This window comes from Gossypium hirsutum, chromosome D12, assembly GCF_007990345.1.
Source record: "Gossypium hirsutum isolate 1008001.06 chromosome D12, Gossypium_hirsutum_v2.1, whole genome shotgun sequence".
Classification (NCBI taxonomy): Eukaryota; Viridiplantae; Streptophyta; class Magnoliopsida; order Malvales; family Malvaceae; genus Gossypium; species Gossypium hirsutum.
Genome location: NC_053448.1, coordinates 51,169,573 through 51,193,550, shown reverse-complemented (window position 1 = coordinate 51,193,550; position 23,978 = coordinate 51,169,573). Strand labels below are relative to the sequence as shown.

The window sequence follows — 23,978 nt, the reverse complement described above, 5'->3', positions numbered from 1 at the left end:
CAAACTTATCAAAAGTAATGTGAAACTAACCATAATTTTTGGGGTATCTCTTATCCATTTTCCTATATTAAGGTCAATAGTATTTATAAACTAAGGGTGTGTTTGGTTAGGTGGAAAATGAATTGAATGATGAAATAAATGAGTGGAAAAAAATAGATTTTGAGTGTGCTCGATAGAGGAGAAAAGTGTGAGGAATGAAAATAATAAATATGATCATTTTCTACCCTAACGCGTAAAAGTTGATCCCTCAAATTAGAATCATAAAGAGGGCAAAAAAAACAAAAGAGAGTTGTATATTAGTTCAAAGGTTTGCATTTTTTCAAATATTTAATTTTTTTTCCTTTCATTTTTCAATTGTACTAAGCAATGGGCGGAAAAAAAATACATTTTTCTTTTAATTTTTCCATCTTTCCTACCAAGCACATCCATGGTAAGAAAAATTATATTTTTCGTCTTTCTATTTTTTCTACTCCTTCAATTTCTCATGTTTCTAATTTTCTTTCGACTTAAGGGACAAAAAAGCCCTTAGTGAAAAAAAATTGTATTCAAGCCCTTAGCAAAAAAGTTCATCCTATTGAGCCCTTAGTGTCCCTCCTCCCTCCAAAAAAAATTAACTAGGCTCTTCTATTAACGAAAACCGTTAGTTAACCGATTTGACCGTTAACTTTGTTAATATGGTAGACAACACTAATATGAGATGTTGATATGTAAAACCGTGCTGACATGGCATGTTACATCATCAAAAAATTAAAAATTTTATGTGCACTAACTTGTCATACAACGTTAGCAAAAAAAAAATTATAAAAATATTTTAAAATTAATATATATATACATCTAGTATGAACTTAGATAATCATTTGTCCAAATTCATTCAAGATGAGTATAAAGTTATAATTTTTTTTAATTTTAATAAAATTACTAAAATTATAAAATGTTATGAAAATTTAAAATTATAAAAAATTCAAATTCAAATAATAATTTATAAAATAATATTAAAAAATTAATAAAAAACGATAGAGAGTGCCATGAAAGAGTTCAGAACTACAAAAGCTTTTGATATAATTCAAAATGAATAGGGTGTCATGCAATCTTCCTCGTAAAGAGATGTAAAAGAAAGATAATAGAAAGAAAAAGAAAAACGAAAACATAAAGTATATATAAATAAAATAATTATTAATATTTTTATAAATTTTAATTTTTATAAATTTTTTAATAAATTTGATAAATTCTTACATATTTAAAATTTTATAAATTTTTATAAATTTTTAATAAATTTTATATACCTTTTTTAAAAAATTATAGTTTTCCACTCATATTCAATGAATTTGGTTAAATGGTTACCCAGATTCAATTAAATATGGACAAATGGTTCTCGAGGTTCATTCTCGATATTTATATATTTTTAACATTTTTTTATTTGTGTTGACGTAGACTACCACATCAACGCACATAATCTTTAAAATTTTGGCACGTCAACATCGTTTGCCATGTTGACAAAGTTACCGGTCAAACGAATCAACTAACGTTTTTCGCTAACGAAAGGGCCTAGTTAATTTTTTGAGGGATCATTAAAGGGTGGAATAGGATGAAATATTTTCCTAATGGCTTAATTACATTTTTTATTTTCTTATTAAGGATTTTTTTTTTGTGACCTTAAACCTAAAACAACATAGAATAATCATAAAAAATAGGAATTTAAAATAGATATCAAATAAGAGAACCAATTGCGTAGCGAAGCAATAGTTAAATACATTGTTAGCATCTCAAAGATTAAAGTTTTAACTATATCATTTGTAGTAGACCCAATTAGCCCGGGCCCATACCAGACAAACAAATCAAAACCAAATAACAATAAACAGTCCATTTAAAGCACAAATTCCAGCAGCCCCTTTGGCCCAAAACCCAATTAGCCTAACACCCTAAAACTAATTTCAGAAAGCCTAACCCTAGGTGTGCCGCACCTAGGGTCTTCTGACCCCTAGTCGCCGCACGTCTGCCACCGCCATTGCTATGCCACACCTGCCACCACCTATTTCACCCACTTGCCTGCAAGAAGTGACAACAAATAGATTAAAAAAAACCTTGTAAAAATGGCTATAAAAGCCATGATAAATCGATTGTAACAAAAAGAGAGAAACATTGCTTTCAAAAAAAAAAAAAGAGATTCAGGCATCAAAATACATTAGATTCGAACACACAATCAAATACAAAATAAAGAAAAAACCATACTTTAAGGTGGTTCACGTTTTAGTTTTTATTTTATTTCTTCATTTCTTTCTTTATTTCGAAATATAAATAATAAAATAGGAGGCCTTTTACCTTAGTCACCGTCGTCGAAAGCGAATCTGAGGCTAAGGGTGTGTGTCGAAAAAATAAAGGAAACCTTTTTAGTTTTTCGGCCACCGCGGATAGCGGCGCTGTCGTCGATGACCGATGACCGATGGCCGGCGCGGTAGTTGGTGATTGGAGCCTGGCCTGATTCATGGGCCGATGGGAGAGGTTTTTTTTGAGAGAAAGTTCTTTTTTTTTTTGAGAAGGGCAGAAATGAGGTTTTTTTTTAAAAAAATTAAGTTAAATACGCCTACGAAACGGCGTCGTTTTGGGCTAGTGCTCCGGGTGCCAAAACGATGTCGTTTCGTCCTTTAACCCGCGCATTGACCCGACCCGCAAGAGGATCCGCGTGTTTTTGTGGAAGGGTCTATTTGCACATTCAGCCCTTTCGCTTTTAAATTATTTTGCAATTAAGTTCATCTTACTTTTTAAATCTTACCCTGTGATTTATTTCGGCTTTCAATTTAGTCCCTTTTGAAGCTGCGCGTTTTGGAGGGTGGGGAAAATTGCCCATTTGGTCCTTCCTTGTTATTCGCACGTCCAAATAGGTTCCCCTTTTTTTAAATTATTTCAAATTTGCCTCGAATTTCTATTTTTAGTTCATTATAGTCCTTTTTTTCATTTTTTCTTTTACTCTTTTTTTAAATTAATTAATATTATTACCATCTTTATTATTATTAAAATTTTTATTTGTATTATTGTTATTAAGATTATACCATTATTTTCGCTATTAATACTATTTTTAGCATTACTCTTGTTATTAATATTATTTTTCTTTACTGTAATATTATTATCAATATAAACATAAGTATTTTTATTTTATTATTATAGTCGTTATTATTATTTTATTACAATTATTATAAGTATTATTATAATACTTTCATGTTTACTTTATTATATATACATTCCATTTTTATTTATTTATTTTTATTTAATTAATATTAGATTTAACTAGTAAATGCTATTGCTCATTTATTATTTTAGATATGTCATTGTTTCATGTACATGCACCTTTTTTTATATTATTTCAAATTATGCTGCGTTACCATTTTCATTAAACATGACATTTCCCTTACATTTTAGCCCTACTTTATACCATATTCGAGTGAACTAAACATACATAATTTTTATCCAAATTCAAAAAGGAAAATTTTTCTAAATAACGCAATATTCGGTATTTGGGATCTTCGAGAGGATTGACCCCTAACGTATTGGGTTTCAATTTTTCTCGTTGAATCCAAATAATCGAGAATATTCTTTAACCAAAACACATAAATAAAAAGCTCATTATCGGGAATTCGATATGTTGTATCATAACGCATTGGATATGACATGTTGTTTTCTCGAGATGAGGATTTTTCTAAAAAAATAATAAAGCAATATTCAATGTTTGGAATTTTGAGAAATTGTGCCTTAACATATTGGGCTACGATTTCTTCATTTGACTTAAACAATTGAATATCCTTTTAAACTTTATTGCATGAGTTTTTTAGGACAAACTCATTTTTGAGGAGGTGAAATATCATGCCCTAACTCATTGGGTGTGACATTTTCTCTCTCCGAAATGAAAGGGTCTTAACAGGTAATTTGATTTATACAAGCATTTTAACAATGGATCGTATTTTGAATCTCTTTAAAGTTTTCAATTTTCGACACTAAAACACTAATTAATCAACTAGGTACCAATTTTAGGCGTTACGAGGGTGCTTGTCCTTCCTCGTACGTAACCGACTCCCGAACCCATTTTTCTGAATTTTGTGAACCAAAATTATTGTTTTAATAAAATCAAATCTTTTATTAAAAACAACCAATTATGAGGTGCTCCAATTACACCTTAGCAAAAAAAGATTGGTGGCGACTCCCGTGTTCATTTTCGTTTTTAAAATCCAAGTAAACGACCTTTTTACAAAAAAATAGTTTCGACAGCTTGGCGACTCCACTGGGGATCCAAAATAAGTGAGTCAAGCCACGAGTTGATTACTTTTTGTCTTTTTGTCTAAAATCCAAAACTTGGTTTAAATGTACGATCCTTTCGTTGCATTTCATCCGTCTTTATTACGATATTCATCATTGTGGTTTTTAATTGCTGTGTTGGTTTAAGTTTTGGTATCTTTCTGCATATTGTATCACATGATCGGTTGATCTAACCCTTTTAAGTGGGAGTGAAAAACTATTCCTTCGTAAGGTCTTCACCTCCGTGTAGGATAGTGGATCGCTTTCGAGATACATCCGTACCTATGTATTCGTGAGATTTTCATCTCCGTGCAACCATAGGGAAATGTATTCCCCTGAACTGAACTCGGTCTATATGAGTCTATAATGGGTGAGGATCTAAGAATCTGCTGGTTTAGGTACCCTCTCTTTAGAACTAACAGCATCTAGTGAGCCCTAAAAGCCTAACCTAGGTAGAATCACTCCAAACCCCTAGTGGTCATCCAAGTAGGTGCTCTATTTTTTTCTTTTCCTACTTTATTTTGCCTTGTACTAACTTGTTTTGTTTTGGTTATGACTGCATTGCATTTTCATCATAAAAAAAGAGGTGTTGATTCACGTTCAGTTGTTAAATAGAGAGCTTGTCATGGAAAATAGATTTCTTGATAAAGTGGAAGACAATGCGGTTGTCCGAATATGGTCCAGGAAAACGTGACAAGAGAAGGATGATAGTCTAATGAAAAACTACATGACTTTGCTTCGTTTCTTGAGGATTCAAGTTGACAAAGATTGTTCGAGAGTCGTCAATGCCCTGACCTTTTTAAAGAAGCTAACGAGCGTCACGAGGATGAACGAATAATGAGTTGCGGCTCGGATCAAACAAAAAGGAGCTAGTAGAGGCATCCATTGAAAAAGTCGTGAGATTTATCTTAACATCCGGATGAAGAAAAGGATCGATGTCTTTGCCCGAAGTATGAGGGCAAGGCCGTATATATATTTGATTTATGTAAAGAGATTTGTTTTCTAGTAAAGTTGTTCTAATAGAATTGAACATAGAATCAACGTCTTTTTTTGCATTCATTTCATACATTTCCATTACATTACATCATATGCATTAAAGTCCACCAAAAAGATTCTAATTGATTAACATCATTTCATTTAATCTGGAAACCAACAAAAATTTACCAACCAAAGGCAGTTACGGTACTCAAGCAAAGTCAAGAAGCATGAACCAAAGATTGGAAAGACTTGAACAATTTCAAAAGGAGATGCAAGATCAACTACAAACGCAAATGCAAGAGCAGCTAGCTAAAGTTCAGTAAGATATTACGGAAAAGTTGTTGGAATCTCAAAGAAATATGATGGCTCAATTAACTCAATTACTAACTGGAGGAGTAGATAAGGAAAAAGGGCCCTATGGCCAATCCTAGGGAAGATAGTGAGGAGTCACTGTATCCTCCGGGTTTTACTCCACCAAATGTACAGACCCAAGCTGAGATGCACCCATGGAAACCATCAGTCACAATTGGACCTCAACAATTTCAGGCCGATGCTTCAATGCCAATGAACTTTCAAGCTGGATCAGGTTTAAACCCAGGAGATAACCCAACTAATCATGTTATACCCGACTTGGATGAAGTGGCTGAGAAGGAAAAAGCAAAGGCGGAATTGCCAAAGCAGCTGGAGGACAGATGTAAATGGCTGGAGGAAAAATTCAAAGCCATGGAAAGTGATGATAGTCATCATGGATTCGATGCTAAAGATCTGATCTTTGTTCCAGACTTAGTACTTCCTTACAAGTTTAAAATGCCAGACTTTGAAAAATACAATGGAACCAGTTGCCCTGAGGCTTACATCACCAAGTTTTTCAAAAGGATGACTGGTTACGTTAATAATGATCAACTGTTAATACACAGTTTCCAAGACAGTTTGGTAGGGGCAGCATCCAAATAGTACAATCAATTGAGTCGTACTAGGATTGGTTCATAGAAGGATCTAGCCCAAGCATTCATGAAACAGTATAGTCATATAACGGACATGACTCCTGATAGAATTACTCTGTAGAACATGGAGAAGAAACTGAGTGAGAGTTTTAGGTAATATGCACATATATGGAGGGAAGTTGCCATCCAGGTCTAGCCACCGCTCCTATAAAAAGAAACTACTATGCTCTTTATCAAAACGCTAAAGGCCCCGTTCATCACGCACATGCTTGGAAGTGCCATAAAAAGTTTTTCAGATATAATCATGAATGGTGAAATGATTGAGAATGACATAAAAAATAGAAAAATAGATGCAGGAGAGAGTAACAAAAAGTCAGCCTCAAGGAGAACGGAAAATAATGTGAACAATACAAACACGTGTAATAAAGGTTACTCAAAACCAGTTACTGTAAATTAGCCAAGAAAAGTGGTTGCTGGTTAACAAGGTTCATCAAGGCAAGAATCTAGCGCAAAGCAAAATACCGAGAATCTCTAATTTACGCCAATCCCAATGTCATACAGGGAGTTGTATCAGAGTTTATTTGATGCATACGTTATTTCCCCTTTCTACTTAGAACCTCTACAACCCCCGTACCACAAATGGTATGACGCAAACGCCCAATGCGAATATCATGCAGGAATCACAGGGCACTCGATAGAAAACTGCACTGCCTTCAAAAAGTTAGTTGAAAGATTCATCAATATAGGCATTGTCAAATTCGATGATTCACCTAATGCAGAAAATCCGCTACTCAATCAAGCTGATAATGGGGTAAACATGATGAGTGAAAATATGGGAAGAAAAATCAAGGCAGATATTACAGAAGTAAAAACTCCTTTGAGATGGGTCTAGAAGGAGATAGCAATAAGAGGGTTAATCCTTTCAGATTTAGAAGGGAGCAATGAAAGGATGAAAATTTACTATGAATTCCATCACGAGAAAGGGTACGAAATCCAAAAATGTATAAAATTCAGGGCCTCGGTTCAAGGCATGATGGACAATAAAGAAATTAAGTTTTGTGAATAAGTTAAAAAGGAGGGAAACGTTCACATCAATGCCATACATGAAGACACAACTGAAAATGGACCTTGTTAGATATCCGCCCTTATAAACTTGAGAGTGTTCTAAATAATTAGACTGCAGAAGAAATCTCTGTAGTATTTAGAGCCTACTTAGAGTAATATTCAGAACACACTTGTTGCTTTCAGCCTAAAGGCAACAAGAACTCCTTTGTGAAATAGGCTCATGTCTCAACGTCATTATTTTAATGAAATACATCTTTGCGATCATTGTTGAGCCAATATTCTTTCATTCTTTACGAATAATTATTTTTGATTCTTTCATTCTTTTGGATTTTCTTCCAAATCGATCTTTCATTCATTCATAATCATACTGTACAGATAATTATTCTTAAATTCATACATTCTTTATATATTCTTTTATACCTACAATAGGTCCCTGGATATCAACGACATGAGTGACGCTACTACAAACTCAGAATCTCCTTTTGAGTGAGACATATGTTTAGAGGGATCTCATGACTTTGAAGATGACATATATTGTAGCCTATCTCCAGACTTGTTGAGGATGGTAGAACAGGAAGAGAAACAAATTTTACCTCATGAGATTGTAATCTTGAGGGAACTTGCATAACCGAAGAAATGAAGCAAGACCTTGTGGAATTACTTCAAGAGTTCAAAGATGTCTTCGCATAGTCATACCAGGATATGCCCAGGTTAAGCACTGACATTGCAATCTGACAATACATTAAATTTGAACAATAGCACGATATCAAAAATTTGCAGTATGTTCAAGATTAACATCATGAACAATGCAGTGGAAAAAATTCTGTCGGGGAAATGTCTTTCTCTTTGGCTTATAATAGTTTTGCCCATTGAAGTCGAGTTTCCATATCTCCGAGTTTTTGTTAGATTTTATCTCAATTGAAGAGGAAGATCCAAAATTTTTCGTCATAGTCAAATTTCGCCCCAAAAAGCTCTATGAGAGAAACCTAATACCAAAGAAGATCTTTTGTATACAAAATAAAAGTAAAAGATCTTGTGTGGAAGACTTTATCCGGAAATGTATTGATTCTGATCGAAAGGGATAACATGGACTTGTCTAATCCTATGAGTTCAGATTCAATCAAAAAATATTTCAAAAAAAATCAAAATCAAAATATTTCAAAAAAATGAAAATGATAAAAAAAAAAGAAAAAGAGGAGAAAAAAAAGAAAAATGAGAAGCCAAGGTGAAAACCCACAAATGGCGCATTGAGACCAAAGGGGATTTGAGTTGAAAACCCAAAAAAAGCGGCCCAAATTTTGATCAGAATGGGACATGAGGTGATCAGAGCAGCTCAAAATTTGATGAGATTGGGGCATATGGTGATTTCACTATACTTGAACCAATAGGAAAGGGTAGGTGACATCTTGGGGCATCGACAAAGTACTGTAAATCTCCTAAACACATGTCAAACTCAGAATGGTCTTCAGAAAGTTGTACAGAGAAGTTCAACCTGCGATATCTGGGGCACCTAGTCTTCATACAATTTATATTGAATTTGTTAATCTTGGAAGACTTCATTCTTTTTCAAGATACATGTTCCCAATCAATTTCTCTTTTATTCTTGCTATCCTTGATAATTTATTTTGAGCTATGCTCCCAAATCAATTCTATTTTATCCATTGTTACGATCTTTTTGTAAGCATGTTGCATTAGAATAATGATTAATAGACTCATAATACTTTCACAAAGGAAGTTTTGCATATTACTCTAGAAGTTTTTAAATAATACAAGAACCTGAAACATGACTATTGTTTAGAACGCACCAAGTTTAAAGGTTGACATATCTAAAAAGGAAAAGTCTAAGACTATCCCTTCGAATTTTGTTGTCAAAACATTGATTGAACAAAATGACAAGATGTCGTGTTGGTGACAAAGCTTCAATGAACAAACAAGCAATGATTACCGAGTGATAAGAAGACGTTTTCTCGGAAAATTTTTTTTTACAATTGTGCATAAACATTTGGTACGACACCTTGGGAATGGTGTAAGGCCAAAGAGATTCACATCCTATATCTTTGAATTGAAGTAGAAGAGGATTGAAAAAGAGTCAGATCTTATACTCCTAAATTACAGTGGGAGGATGATGGTTCAAATTTTATGTCCCAAAATTCTAGTGGATTGAACCTTGAAGATTACAGTGGATTGAACCTAGAAGATTACAGAGGGGAAAATCCGGTTAAGATATGAGTGTTACCAGCCGAACAAGATGGCGTTCTGAGGTGTTGGTAATAAAGCCTTAATGAGTAACGAGCAATAACAACTCAAACATTAAGGGATCATTTTCATTACATTTTGCATTCATGCATGCACGTTTAGTTAGGAGATTTTGATTCATTTCGATCATAACATCCTAATCACTAGGCATAAATAGGCCCATGAAAGGGATTATACAGGTCATGTTCCCCAGAGAACAGATCAATGAAACCACACATCCTATCTCTCTGAAGTTGAAGTGGAGTGTATTGAAGACACCAGTCTTATCTCCCTGAAGTTACAGTGGAGCGGATTGCAGATAGCGAATATTATTTCTCTGGCATTGCAGTGAAACAAATTAAAGCTATATGTAGCGAATCTTGTTTCCGTAGCGTTGCAGTGGAATAGATTAAAGATGAAGTGGGGCGGATTAAAGCTGAAGACAGCGAATCCCATCTCCTTGGTGTTACAGTGGAACAGATTAAAACTAAAGGTTGCGAATCTTGTTTCCCTAACGTTGCAGCGGAGCAGATTAAAGCTGAAGGTGGCGAAACTTATCTCCTTGGTGTTAAAGCTGAAGACAGCAAATCTTATTCCCCTAGCATTGTAGTGGAATAGATTAAAGCTGAAGTGGAGCGGATTAAAGCTAAAGGCAGCGAATCCTATCTCCTTGGCTTACAGTGGAATAGATGAAAGCTAAATGTAGCGAATCTTGTTTCCCTGGCATTCCAATGAAGCAGATCAAGACTGAAGATAACAAACCTTATCTCCCTGAAGTTGCAGTGGAGAAGGTTGAAGATACTAATCTTATCTCCCAGAAGTTGCAGTGGAGCATATTAAAGCTATTAATCCTATCTCCCTGAAGTTGTAGTGGAGTGGATTAAAATGATAAATCCAATGCCTCTGAAGCTGCAATAGGTCGGATTAAATCTACCATAACAAGTCTTATCTCATTGAAGTTGCAGTGAAGCAGACTGAAGATAACCAATCTTATCTCCCTAAAGTTACAGCGGAGCAAATTGAAGCTATTAATCCTATTTCCTTGAAGTTGTAGTGGAGCGGATTAAAGCGATAAATCCTATGCCTCTGAAGTTGCAGTAGGTCAGATTAAATCTACCATAACAAGTCTTATCTCCCTGAAGTTGCAGTGGAGCAGACTGAAGATAACAAACCTTATCTCTCTGAAGTTGTAGTGGAGCAGGTTGAAGATACCAATCTTATCACCCTGAAGTTACAGCGGAACAGATTGAAGCTATTAATCCTATCTCCCTAAAGTTGTAGTGGAGCAGATTAAAACGATGAATCCTATGCCTCTAAAGTTGCGGTAGGTCTTATTAAATCTACCATAACAAGTCTTATCTCCCTGAAGTTACAGTGGAGCAGACTGAAGATAACCAACCTTATCTCCATAGTTGCAGTGGAGTAGGTTGAAGATACCAATCTTATCTCCCTAAAGTTGCAGTGGAGCAGATTGAAGCTATTAATTCTATCTCCCTAAAGTTGCAATGGAGTGGATTAAAACGATGAATCCTATACCTCTAAAGTTACAGTAAGTTGGATTAAATCTACCATAACGAGTTTTATCTCTCTGAAGTCGCAGTGGAGCAGGTTGAAGCAACAAGCCTTATCTTATTGATGTTGCAGTGGAGCAAACTAAAACCACGAATCTCGTCCCCCTGAAGTTGCAGCAGAGTGGATTGAAGCTACAAGCCGTATCTCACTGAAGTGCAGTGGAGTGGATCGAAGCAACAAGACACAGTGGATTAGAACGAGGCTACTTGAAAAGAGAAGCACCCAAAGAAGCCAAGATTCGGCGAGACCGGGCAAATTGGTCCTTTTGAAAAGTCTTTGCTCCATTCTCGTTACACAACAACGAGCAAAGATGGGCAGCTGTAATAGGCCCAATTAGCCCGAGCACATACCAAACAAACAAGCCAAAACCAAATAACAATAAACAGTCCATTTACAGCCCAAATTCCAGCAGGCCCGTATGGCCCAAAACCCAATCAGCCCAACACCTTAAAACTAATCTCTGAAACCCTAACCCAAGGTGCGCCGCACCTAGCGTCTTCTGACCCCTAGCCGTCGCACCTGCCACCACCTACTTCACCCACTTGCCTGTAAGAAGTGACAGCAAATAGATTAAAAAAAACTTGTAAAAATGGCTATAAAAGCCATGATAAATCGATTGTAACAAAAATAGAGAAACACTTCTTTAAAAAAAAAACAGAGATTCAGGCATCAAAATACATTAGATTTGAACACACAATTAAATACAAAATAAAGAAAAAATCATACTTTAAGGTGGTTCACGTTTTAGTTCTTAATTTATTTCTTCATTTCTTTCCTTATTTCAAAATTTAAATAAATAAAAGGGGAGGCCTTTTACCTTAGTCGTCGTCGTCGAAAGCGAATCTGAGGCTAAGGGTGTGCGTCGAAAAAAATGAAACTTTTTTAGTTTTTCGGCCACCGCGGATGGCGGCGCCGTCGCCGGTGACCGATGGCCGGCGCGGTGACTGGTGACTGGAGCCTGGCCTGATTCATGGGCTGAGGGGAGAGGTTTTTTTAGAGAAAGTCCTTTTTTTTGGAGAATGACAGAAATAAGGTTTTTTAAAAAAATTATGTTAAATAGGCCCTACGAAACGACGTCGTTTTGGGCCAGTGCTCCGGGCGCCAAAACGGCGTCGTTTTTCCCTTTAACCCGCGCATTGACCCGACCTGCAAGAGGATCCACGTGTTTTTGTAGAAGGGTCTATTTGCGCATTCAGCCCTTTCGCTTTTAAATTATTTTGCAATTAAGTTCATCTTATTTTTTAAATCTTACCCTGTGATTTATTTCGGCTTTCAATTTTGTCCTTTTTGAAGCTGCGCGTTTTGGAGGGTGGGGAAAATTACCCATTTTGTCCCTCCTTGTTATTCACGCGTCCAAATAGGTTCCCTTTTTTTAAATTATTTCAAATTTTCCCCGAATATCTATTTTTAGTTCATTATAGTCCCTTTTTTTTCATTTTTTTTCTTTTGCTATTTTTTTAAATTAATTAATATTATTTCTATATTTATTATTATTAAAATTTTTATTAGTATTATTGTTATTAAGGTTATTACCATTATTTTCGCTATTAATACTATTTTTAGCATTACTCTTGTTATTAATATTACTTTTCTTTACTATAATATTATTATTATCAATATAAACATAAGTATTTTTATTTTATTATTATAGTCATTTTTATTATTTTATTACAATTATTATAAGTATTATTATAATACTTTCATATTTACTTTATTATATATACATTCCATTTTTATTTATTTATTTATTTTTGTTTAATTAATATTAGATTTAACTAGTAAATGCTATTGCTCATTTATTATTTTAGATATCTCATTGTTTCATGTACATGCAAGTTTTTTATATTATTTCAAATTATGTTGCGGTAGCATTTTCATTAAACATGCCATTTTCCCTCACATTTTAGCCCTACTTTATACCATATTCGAGTGAACTAAACATACATAATTTTTATCCAAATTCAAAGAGGAAAATTTTTCTAAATAACACAATATTCGGTATTTGGGATCTTCGAGAGTATTGAGCCCTAACGTATTGGGTTCCAATTTTTCTCGTTGAATCCAAATAATCGAGAATATTCTTTAATCAAAACACATAAATAAAAATCTCATTATCGGGAATTCGATACGTTGTGTCCTAACGAATTGGATATGACATGTTGTTTTCTCGAGATGAGGATTTTTCTAAAAAAATAATAAAGGCAATATTCAATGTTGACACCATTTTTTGATAAAACGGTGTCGACTTGGATTTTAAAAATGAAAACGAATATGGGAGTCGCCACCAATCCTTTTTGATGAGGTGTGATCGGGCCACCTCGAAAAATGGTTGTTTTTTTATAAACGATTTGATTTTATTAAAACAACGATTTTGGTCCGCGAAATTTAGAAAAATGGGTTCGGGATTCGGTTACGTACGAGGAAGGATTAGTACCCTCATAACACGCAAAATTTGTACCTAATTGATTATTCAATGTCTTAGTGTCGAAAATTGAAAATTTTAAAGAGATTTAAAATACGATCTTTCATTGAAATGTTGAAAATTTTCGGGAAAAGGGCATATTTCATGTTAATCAACAAAGAGAATTATATCCAGTAAATTAGGACACAATGTCTCGAATTCTCGATACGGGAATAAATGCCAAAAATTTATTCATTTTGAAAGATATTTGATTATCTCGGGTTTAGGAAAGATATCATGTCCCGTGAGTTAGAACACGATCTTTTATTAATCCCCGAGAATATTTAAAAATTTTGTTTGAAATGATTCGTGTATTTAGATTTATCGAGAAAATCGAAACCCCGTAAGTTAGGATACGACTTTATCGAATCAAAATACAAGGTTTTACTTGTTTTAAAATCATGATTCATGCATCGAATTAATCTAACTCGAAATGGTAGAAATGAAACTCGATGTTAATATGAGTACAAAACAATATTGAATACGATGGTGTAAAAGTAATACGAGCAATAGCAACAAAAATGAGATAAATAAAAGGACAAAACAATAACATACAAGATAACAAGCATATAAATAAATAAATAAATAAAACTAAAACATTCTTTCCAAATAATAATGAAAATGCAAACAAAGAAATAAATAAAGAAAGTGAATAAAATTTTTAAAAAGTAAAAGATATATATATGTATATGTATATAAATATATATAAAAATTGTAAAATAAAAATACATACAAGTATACATATAGATTCGTGAAAATAAAAATGTGTATAGATATATATAGATATGTATATAAATTATAGAAATATATATATAAAATATAAATATGTACATGTATAAATCAAAGATATGTATGTATATATATAACAAAAACTAAAATTAAAAGGTATAAATGAGTAAATAATAATACAAGATAATAGAAACAAATTTATTAATTTAAAAATGGAAATAACCAAAATAACAATCACAAAAAAAGGGATAAATTGAATTTTAAAACAAAATTCGGGGTTTAAATCTGTAAATAAACAAAAGGAATGGTGCAGGACTGAAAAGAGGCGCGCTTAAAGAATGAGGGACCAACTGGGCAATATTTCCCGCCCTCAGACGCAGCGTTTCGGCCTGGACTCCAATGAAACAATCAGAAAATTACACGGCCAAAATGTAAAAGCGATTGAGACCAGATTGCGCCATACTGCAAAAGCGGAGGGGCTGAATGTGCAAATAGCCCCTCCGAGCCAAAACGTGCGGATCCTGACTTCATTCGAGTTGGGTTTTCGGGTCTTCTGCAAAACGGCGTCATTTTGGCCACTAATACTCAGGCCTAAAACGGCGTCGTATCACCCATTATATAAATAGCAACCATAACAACAAAAATTTAAATCATTCATTTAAAAAAAAAAGAACAGAGAGCTCTCTGTTTTCCCCTCTCTCTCTTGACCCCTCCTTGACCAGTCATGGTCACCACCGTAGCTCCGCAGTGGCCGGTGGTCGGCGTGGCGGGAAATCGGGCATTTCAGCCCCCGCTGTTTTAAATCGCGTTCAAGGGCCAATCTCCTGGAGTGGGAAACCGAGGGAAAAAGAAAAAAATAAAAAAAACTTCGACCCTTCCTTGAGCCCAAATCCGACGATGGCAGAGGAACGCCGATGACGGGGCTATGGGTTGATTTAGGTAAGCCTCCCTTTCCCCCCATTTACTACTTCGTATTTAAGAAAGATAAAGCAAAACAACACTCAAAAAATAAAAGAAACGAGGAACCCAGAAAATGAAAAACGAATCACCTTTGTTTTTTTCTTTTTATTTCTTCTTCTTTGTTCTTTTTTTTAAAGAAATTTACTTCTATTTTTTCTCACATATCCGTGTCCAGAAGAGAAAATAATTACATTTTTCGGCATTTATAGCCGATTGTTTCCTACTCTTGCTTGTTGTCTCTTTTATTGTTTTGTAGGCACTCGATGGGCGGTGCAAGTGGGGTGATATGACGGTGGCGACGTGACCGTGGCGGTGGGTCGTGGCTGCTGGTGATGTGACAGACGTGCGGCGGCCAGGAGCTAGGGTTTCAGTTTTTCTGAAACCCTAGTTTGACTTTAGTTTTTGGGTTTGGGTCTGTTGGGCTTAGTCTTTTGGTTTCGGCCTCGGGTTGTAATTGGGTTTTGGGTAGATTTGGGTGGTTTGGTTTTATTTGGGTACTGGCCGAGCAAAATGGGCTGTACATTTAATGTTTGGAATTTTGATATATTGTGCCTTAACGTTTTGGGCTACGATTTCTTCATCTAACTTAAACAATTGAATATCCTTTTAAATTTTATTGCATGGGTTTTTTAGGACAAGCTCATTTTTGAGGAGGTGAAATATCATGCCCTAACTCATTGGGTGTGACATTTTCTCTCTCCAAAATGAAAAGGTCTTAACGGGTAATTTGATTTATACAAGCATTTTAACAAAGGATCGTATTTTGAATCTCTTCAAAGTTTTCAATTTTCGACACTAAAACACTAATTAATCAACTAGGTACCAATTTTGGGCTTTACGAGGGTGCTAATCCTTCTTCGTACGTAACTGACTCCCGAACCCGTTTTTCTGAATTTCGTGAACCAAAATTATTGTTTTAATAAAATCAAATCGTTTATTAAAAACAACCAATTATGAGGTGCTCCAATCACAACTTAGCAAAAAAGGATTGGTGGCGACTCTCGTGTTCGTTTTCGTTTTCAAAATCCAAGTCGACGACCTTTTTACAAAAAAAAGTTTCGACATTATTATTGTCTCCTTCTCAATTTGTAATAATATCTGGCTCCTGCACATGATTTTATACATTTTTAATTTATTAAGTAAAATATTTTATGATTTAAAAATACATATTTCTACTTATTAAATAATGATTGGTTTAAGTTATACTAAAAGTGACTTTAGTTTTAAAAATAATAATTGGGAAGTATAGAAGAAAGTAAATAAAAATATTTTCACTTCTTTTCAAAACAAATCCACAAAAATGTTCTTTACTTACACAAAACAAATAATGGATAAATAAATAAAGAGATTAAAGATTGTTTGCTTTGCAAATTATAATAAATAACTTAGTATAGTATTAAATTAGCTTATCATCAATTACAGTAATATTATATCTCTTTCTAGTCCCATTATTGTTCAAATATGATTCGATATTGCCTCATTGAAAAATCATTCCTTTTTATATAATTCTAATTTATTATTGCTAACAATCTCCATCTTTTCACTTGTAATTTTCTTAGATGCTACTTGATTATAGTGTTTTTAAAGAGTATTACAATTTAGTTAAAATAATTATAATTAAAGAAAAAGTTGATGGTTTTACAATTACAATAATTTAAAAGAGTTTTTTTAAACATTTTTTTATTTTTCACTTGATAAATATTAAGTATATATTATTTACAAATCATTATAGTTAATTTATTTTTCACTTAAAAAAATCATTTATCGATATTTTAATATGGCATTTTATTATATTTGAATTGTAAACTAAGTTAATATATTTTAATCATATTTAACAATTCAAATAACGAGTTAAGAAATTAATTACAATAATTTCAAATATATTATTTAAATTAATTCAAAAATTAAATGCATAAAATCAACTGACATTAGAAATTATTTTATAGAAAAAAAACTTGCTTTGATTTATATTTTAAATAAACTTTGCAATTTAAAGTTTTGTAATTTCAATATTGGAACTTAAGTGCATTAATCAATTACACATAACTTTTCTTATTTTTCATATATTAACTTTTAATCTTACATGCATTTAACCCAGGGTTATCTATTTATTTTATTCTATTTTTTTAATTCTTTAAATAATATATATATATATACACTTCATTTTATGTGATTAATCTATTTATAACGGTAGATTTTAATTGTATGTGACCAAAATATTAGTAAAAATAAATTTAAAGCATGAATAATTCAAAACATGGCAAAAACTTTTATTTTATTTTATGTTTAGAATTATCTATAACTTTCTAACTAGAGGTGTCTATGGGCCGGGCCAGGCCCAAAATTTTTTTAGCCCGCTTCCTAGACCCGGGCCCGGCCCGGCCTGAGATTTTCTCCAAGCCCGGCCCGAGGAAAAAATAGGGAACCCGAGCCCGGCCCGGCCTGGCTCGTTTTTTAATTAAAATTAAAATTATATTTTTATTAAAATTGTATCAAATTATATTTTTTGTACCAGTCAACATTTTATAAAATCTAACATTTTGCTAGTAAAATTATTAATTGTTAATTGTATTAATTGTTGCTAAAATTATCAAATTATTAATTGTTACTAATATTTTGTTAGTAAAATTATTAATTGTTAATTGTATTAATTGTTAGTAAAATTATCAAATTATATCAAATTATTAATTGTTAATTATATTAATTGTTGTAACAAAATCTAACATTTTGTAACTTAAAACTTAAAATAAAACTAAAACTAGTATATTTTAAAAATAAAAATATATATATTTAATATATTTTCGGGCCGGGCCAGGCCAAAAAAAATTTGCCTGAGGCCCGGCCCATTTTTAAAACGGGCCTCATTTTTTGCCCAAGCCCATATTTCGGGCCTATATTTTTACCCGAAACCTCCCATATTTCGGGCGGGCCGCCCGGCCCATGGACAGCTCTATTTCTAACCCTTAAATAGAATGACAAACACACTTAAGTTAAGACTTATCCACTTTTAGCAGTGCCGATACCAATCAAATTAGACTCAATCGGTAATAAAAGCTTAATTTTAAATGGACGTGGAGTGTATTTCACATTCATTATTTTTTTAATATTTAATGTTTTAATAGGATGAATTGTTCTAATAATATAATAAATTGGTTTTTTTTAATATTGGACTAAGAAAGAATTGCTGATGTGTTTTTATAAATTTGTTATTATTTAAATAACAATTAAAATATTTAATAATAATTGTCACAAAAAATTGCTTTAAACTCATGTAAATTATTAAAATCTTGACAATGTATTTTTTATTCAGTTGTTTAAAAAAAATTATTGGAAATATTATAAACTATATTTTAAACTTTAAAAACTTATAAAATTATTTCAAAAATAGTATTTCAAATTTTGAAACTTTTAAAATGCACAAAACTTTTAATAAATTAATTTTATATTGTATTTAAAATTGTATTTATTTTTATTTTTTAGTGTTAATTACAAAATAGTAAATGAAAATTTAAAATTAAAAGTAAAGAATTAACAACTTTTAAAGGAAAGTATGGAGAAATTTTATTTTAAAATAATTTAGTTTTAATATCAATGGTAAAGTGATATTTCAATTTGAAATCTTTTTAAAAAATATTTTAAAAAGTAAGTATAGATCGATGTAATTTAAAATATAGAATTCATAAAAATTACAAATACTCTAAAATCTAATTATTAATTGAAAGTTATATACTTGAATATTGACACCCTTAAAAAAATATGGTTGCTAATGAGTTTAGTTAAATCAGTACTTATAATTGAATAATAATCCTAAATCGATCTTTAGTGGAACACGTAAAATCAAAAATCATAATTTCAAACCATATTTAAACTTAAATCTATTAATTTTTATTTTTAGATAATTTGGTGCATGTAAATAACTTTAGATTTTGAGGTTTGAATGATAAAAAAGTAATCTTAATGTATCTATTCAAATTAATTTATCCCAAATAATGATTAATTAGTATTTCGACTCCAATTTATTGAAATAATTTATTTAAAAAATAAGAGTTTAATAAGTGAAAATTCTCGTATCAACATCATAGAGATCTTAAATCTTGTAATATTTGATGTACATATTATTTATGAGTAGATTAAGTTTTTATAGGTTATCATAATCTTTAGTTAGTAAGTCAATGTACTAAAATTGGCCACCTATCCCATGGAGATCGCACCCCACAACCACCTCCTTTTCACGTTTCCATGAAACAACCATCAGTGAAAGATTGGTGAAACCTAAAACTCCTCTTCCATCAAAATTTGCACTCCCTACCCTATCCACTTCTTATCCCTTCCCGCAAGGCACTTCCCAACCCAACCCAACCCTAAACCCTCCCTATTTATTTTCTTTAATAAAATAGATTTCTTTTTCATAGATAAACACCACAAAATGAGAAAACGTATAGCCAGCTGCGGCGACAATCAGATGAACTCCGTGGTCCTTCCAATATCCACCGTCGGCAAATAAATAAATTATCATTTGGAAATTTCATTAGTGGAGCCAGCTTTGATTTTTGAGCGAGACTAAGCCGACACGTTTCCAGCAGCAGCCAAGCAAATATATAGATATCCTCAAAGAAACGTCAGCTTTTGCCGCTGGTTTCACGCTCAAGTTGGCCGCCGTGTCAGCTGTTACTTGTTTCTTTTATGCCCCTCCTGGAATTTTCAAACCTTTCTCCCAACTTGCCCTTCCTTGCACGTTTGATTCACGTGTCCCTTTCTGAATCTTCCTCCTTTTTTTCTTTTTTATAAAAAGTATGGCTGTATACGTATTTAGAAAAGATAGATACGATTTTCGAAAGTGGGCCCCCTGTTTTGCAGGTGGTGGGGATTGAAATCACATGGTACCAAAAATTTAAAAAGAAGGATGGGTCTGTTTGTTATGTCATTGTCGTGATATTTCAACAATCAATCGTACGGTGGAGAACCATTCTTACACAGTATGACCCACCTTGTAATCCCTTTCACCTCCGGATAAGAATATCGAGCTTTGAATATCACGAAAAGCCCGTTGTACATTGGAAAAAGGGATCCAACTAGCGAAGCAGCGGTTTGATGGAACCGAGAACTTTTTTTCAGGCACGCTAGTTTGCTGTCGCATTTGGTGTCTGTCAGTGACTATTGTCTAATTTTCTGCGTTTATCTCTACTACTATTATTTAAATAATTAATTATTATTTTATCAAAATCCTATTGGAACTTGCTTGCCAAAACTTTTTATTTTATCATTATCTTTTCTTATTCAGCATAGGCTTAGTAAACTTAACTGAACAGGTAAAATATATAAAAACATTACAGAATAGCATCGGTTAATGGTTCAGGTTAATAATTTTTTAACTATTATATGACATGAAAATTATATATATTAAAAATAATTTTTTTAAAAAAGTCTTTAACATAACAGCATAACATACTTTACAGTTTTAAACTTAAATTGATAATAAATAAAATGTTTATATAACATATTGGTAATAAATAAATAAAACCAAATCAAACATTTTATATTAAAAAACTATTTAATGAACGTAAAGATTTTTAGAATATTTGTATTAATTTTTTTAGAAATCGATAAACCTAATATGTACCCGTGTTCATAAAAGAACTAACAATGCACGTGAAAAATTGGTACTTTACTAAATTCCTTATTCGAAGCAAAGGCATCTCACATTGTCCAAATCCAAATTTAAGGAAGATCAGATATTACAATTTATCCCTTCAGAAGAGAGATCCGGCACGGCACCATCCAATGCACAGGCCATGCCCTGATTACCACATAATTATCCTCCTATTTCTAATCTTTCACTATCTCAAATCTGCAAGATTTGCGCCTATCTCCATTGCAACTCGTTTTTTACAAAACTCATGAGACTGAATTCGTGCAAAATAATAAAAAAAAAAACAAATCAATTTTCATCACTATCCCCACTTTAGCAACAAAATCAATTGACTTATACTGTGTTTGGTAAAGGCTCGCAAGCATCTTCCATTTCAAATTTCTACTCCACATTGTATGTTATAACTTCCTTTAATAAAAAAATTTCTAACACAAACCCCAACATGAGCTGAAAAAAAATTTACAGATCGGCTATGACTGTCTTGTGTTTAGCTTGGTTTGCTATCTTTCTTCTCTCTTTTTTTTGGATTTTAAGTTTAGATTTTTACTCTGCCGACAAAGTTTCCGGCCGCCATAGTTGACCAGAAATATCGGAGGAATCGTAATAGACATCGGAATACTCGAACAGTGCATCATATGCAACGGTGCCATCATTGAAATTATTAACGAATCCAAACTCGAAAGAATCGTAGTTAGGGTTCTGTTCCTCGAACCCCCACAAATCATCGATTCCTGAGGAGTTTGAGTCAGCTCGCACCAAATCAGTCGCTTCGGACCTTCCTTCAGTATCAGTTGTGGAAGCCGTAGGGGGAGGGAGACCAAGTTCATCATCGGAAGCCTCAAAAAGGTAACCAAGATCAGGTTGCGAGTCACTAGAATCAGAAGTGAGATCCACAACTGGCATAGATCCCGTTGAAGTAGATGGGACAGCTGCTATTTCCTCTTCAAAACTCTTCATTACGGATGCAAGGTCTTGATTAAGAGGCAAGGAATCTGAATCATCAAGAAATAAATCATCTCTGAGTCTCTTCACGTCGGGCGAGTCCAGGCCCGACTCGTTGGAGTCGTCCCTAGCCCGCTTCTTGCTGTTTAACTCATCCATTAAAACGAAAAAAAGAATAGAATGAGGTTTAGGTGGTAGAGAGAGTTAGGAATAAAGAAACGCGAAGGAGGGAGATTGAGGTGGAGAGAGAGGGGCAGGGGACAGGAGGTTATATAACGAGACTGAAGTAGAGAGAAAATGGCAAGGAAGGTGAGGGATGATGGAGACACAAGCGCGTGGGGAAGCAAATTCTTAAGTCATCATGGGGCTCTTGCTTTTTGCTTTCTTTAAATTTATGGGGAGGTTTACTAATTTGTAGTTTCTTCTTAACATTTTGTAGTTTCTTTTTATATAACTTTATAAAAGAAATAATTTTTAATAACCTATTTAATTTTTTTTCTTTTAATTTATAAACATGCATAGTTTGTTAAGTTAATTTAAAATTAAAGAAAAAAATTAACGTGACATACATGTGAATTGATATATCAATAAATTTTTTTATTTAAATATTAAACATGATTAAAATTACAAAATATTTTAAAATATTTAAAATTAATTATTTGCTTATGTCATGAATGTAATGTTAGTAAAGTTAACGTTAATTGTTCTAGTCATTTTGGAATGATTTAACAAATAAAATAAATATAAAGGTTAAGAAAATGAAAAGTTAGATGAAAAATTAAAATGATTTTTTTTATATAAAATTGGAAAACAGATAAGTCATCACGTTTTTTTTTTTTTTGATTTAGATTTAATTAAGATTATTAAAAGCGTTTGTATTATTTTAGTTGTTGAAGTTTTTCCATTATCTTGTACAACTTCCATTTTATGATTTTATTTGATTGATTTTGTCAACAATGATAACAACGTATTAGCTTCTAATTATTTATCTGTAACATAAATATCTCATTAATTTATACACATATATTAGAAAAAGAAGAAGGAATTCTGGATTTGAGAAACATAAACTACAGAAAACACAAGAAGCAGACATAAACAAAATTGATGTGGGAGGTCGGCCATAGCTAACCTACACTAGAGACGAGATTGGGCCAACTGATGAAAATCTAGTTTTACTTGTTCAAATGAAATGGTTAAATGCGACATTCATATGCTTTCTATTTCTACCTTTATTTTATTATTTCAATACCTCTAAAATTCAAATATTTAGATGCCCCACCTGAAATGAATGGCCGTAGATTCAACACCTCATCTTATATTTTTCAAAAAAAAATTACCACCTAAATTTTAATTATGCCAATCATTTGTGTTTTATATATTTATATTATTTGTTGATATAAAATGTATGGAGATCAAGTGGTTGAAAGTCGAAACAAATATAAGAGAATAGGCTAACTAAAAGGATAAGTGTTCAAAGTAACATTTGGGCTTATTATGTGTATACTTAATGGAAGGATAAAACAATAATTTTATATTATATTCATATCGTATTCAAACAAATTTTATCATATTATTTTTTGAAAGGTTTATCGTGCATACACAAAGTACAATATAAATACCAATACAAATATATGGTTGAGTCAACCAATATGAAACACAACCGGACAAAAAAATAAAAAGAAAAAACTTGTTGGCAATAATTATATCATTTTTCAAACGCATAGTAATAAATTTAGCAATCAATATTTACATTTTAATGATGTTATTGTGATAATCTAGTTTTTTTTATATGTCACATCAATAAATAATATAAAAAATAAAAAAATAAAGTAATATTTAAAAAAATAATGCATTTTCATTATAAAAATAACAAATTAATTGAAAGTTGTAAGTGTTAGATTTAGATATTAAAATGAAGAATGCGTTGATTTAAAGTGAATGGGGATGATATTCAAAAGTTTGAATTGAATGATTATTGGAAAACTTGGTAACTTCAATCTTTGAGTAACGACTGGGAATTGTTTTGTTTGATTTCTTCCAACATCACACTTCATTATTTAAATTTTTATTTTTTTTAAAAAACTAGGATTAATATTAACACTTATCGAAATCTAAAAATTAGATTGAAACAAATAAAGTAAAAAAAAAATCATGGTAA

General features: G+C 32.3%; 1 protein-coding gene across 1 annotated transcript; it reads right to left on the bottom strand.

Annotated features, from left to right (window-relative positions):
* Window positions 1–20,878: 20,878 nt before the first annotated feature.
* LOC107946427 (uncharacterized) lies at window positions 20,879–22,290 on the bottom strand. Its single transcript, XM_016880750.2, has one exon. It carries the CDS (start codon window positions 21,977–21,979, stop codon window positions 21,422–21,424), a length of 558 nt encoding a protein of 185 aa, XP_016736239.1. The 5' UTR covers window positions 21,980–22,290; the 3' UTR covers window positions 20,879–21,421.
* Between the last annotated feature and the right edge of the window lie 1,688 nt (window positions 22,291–23,978).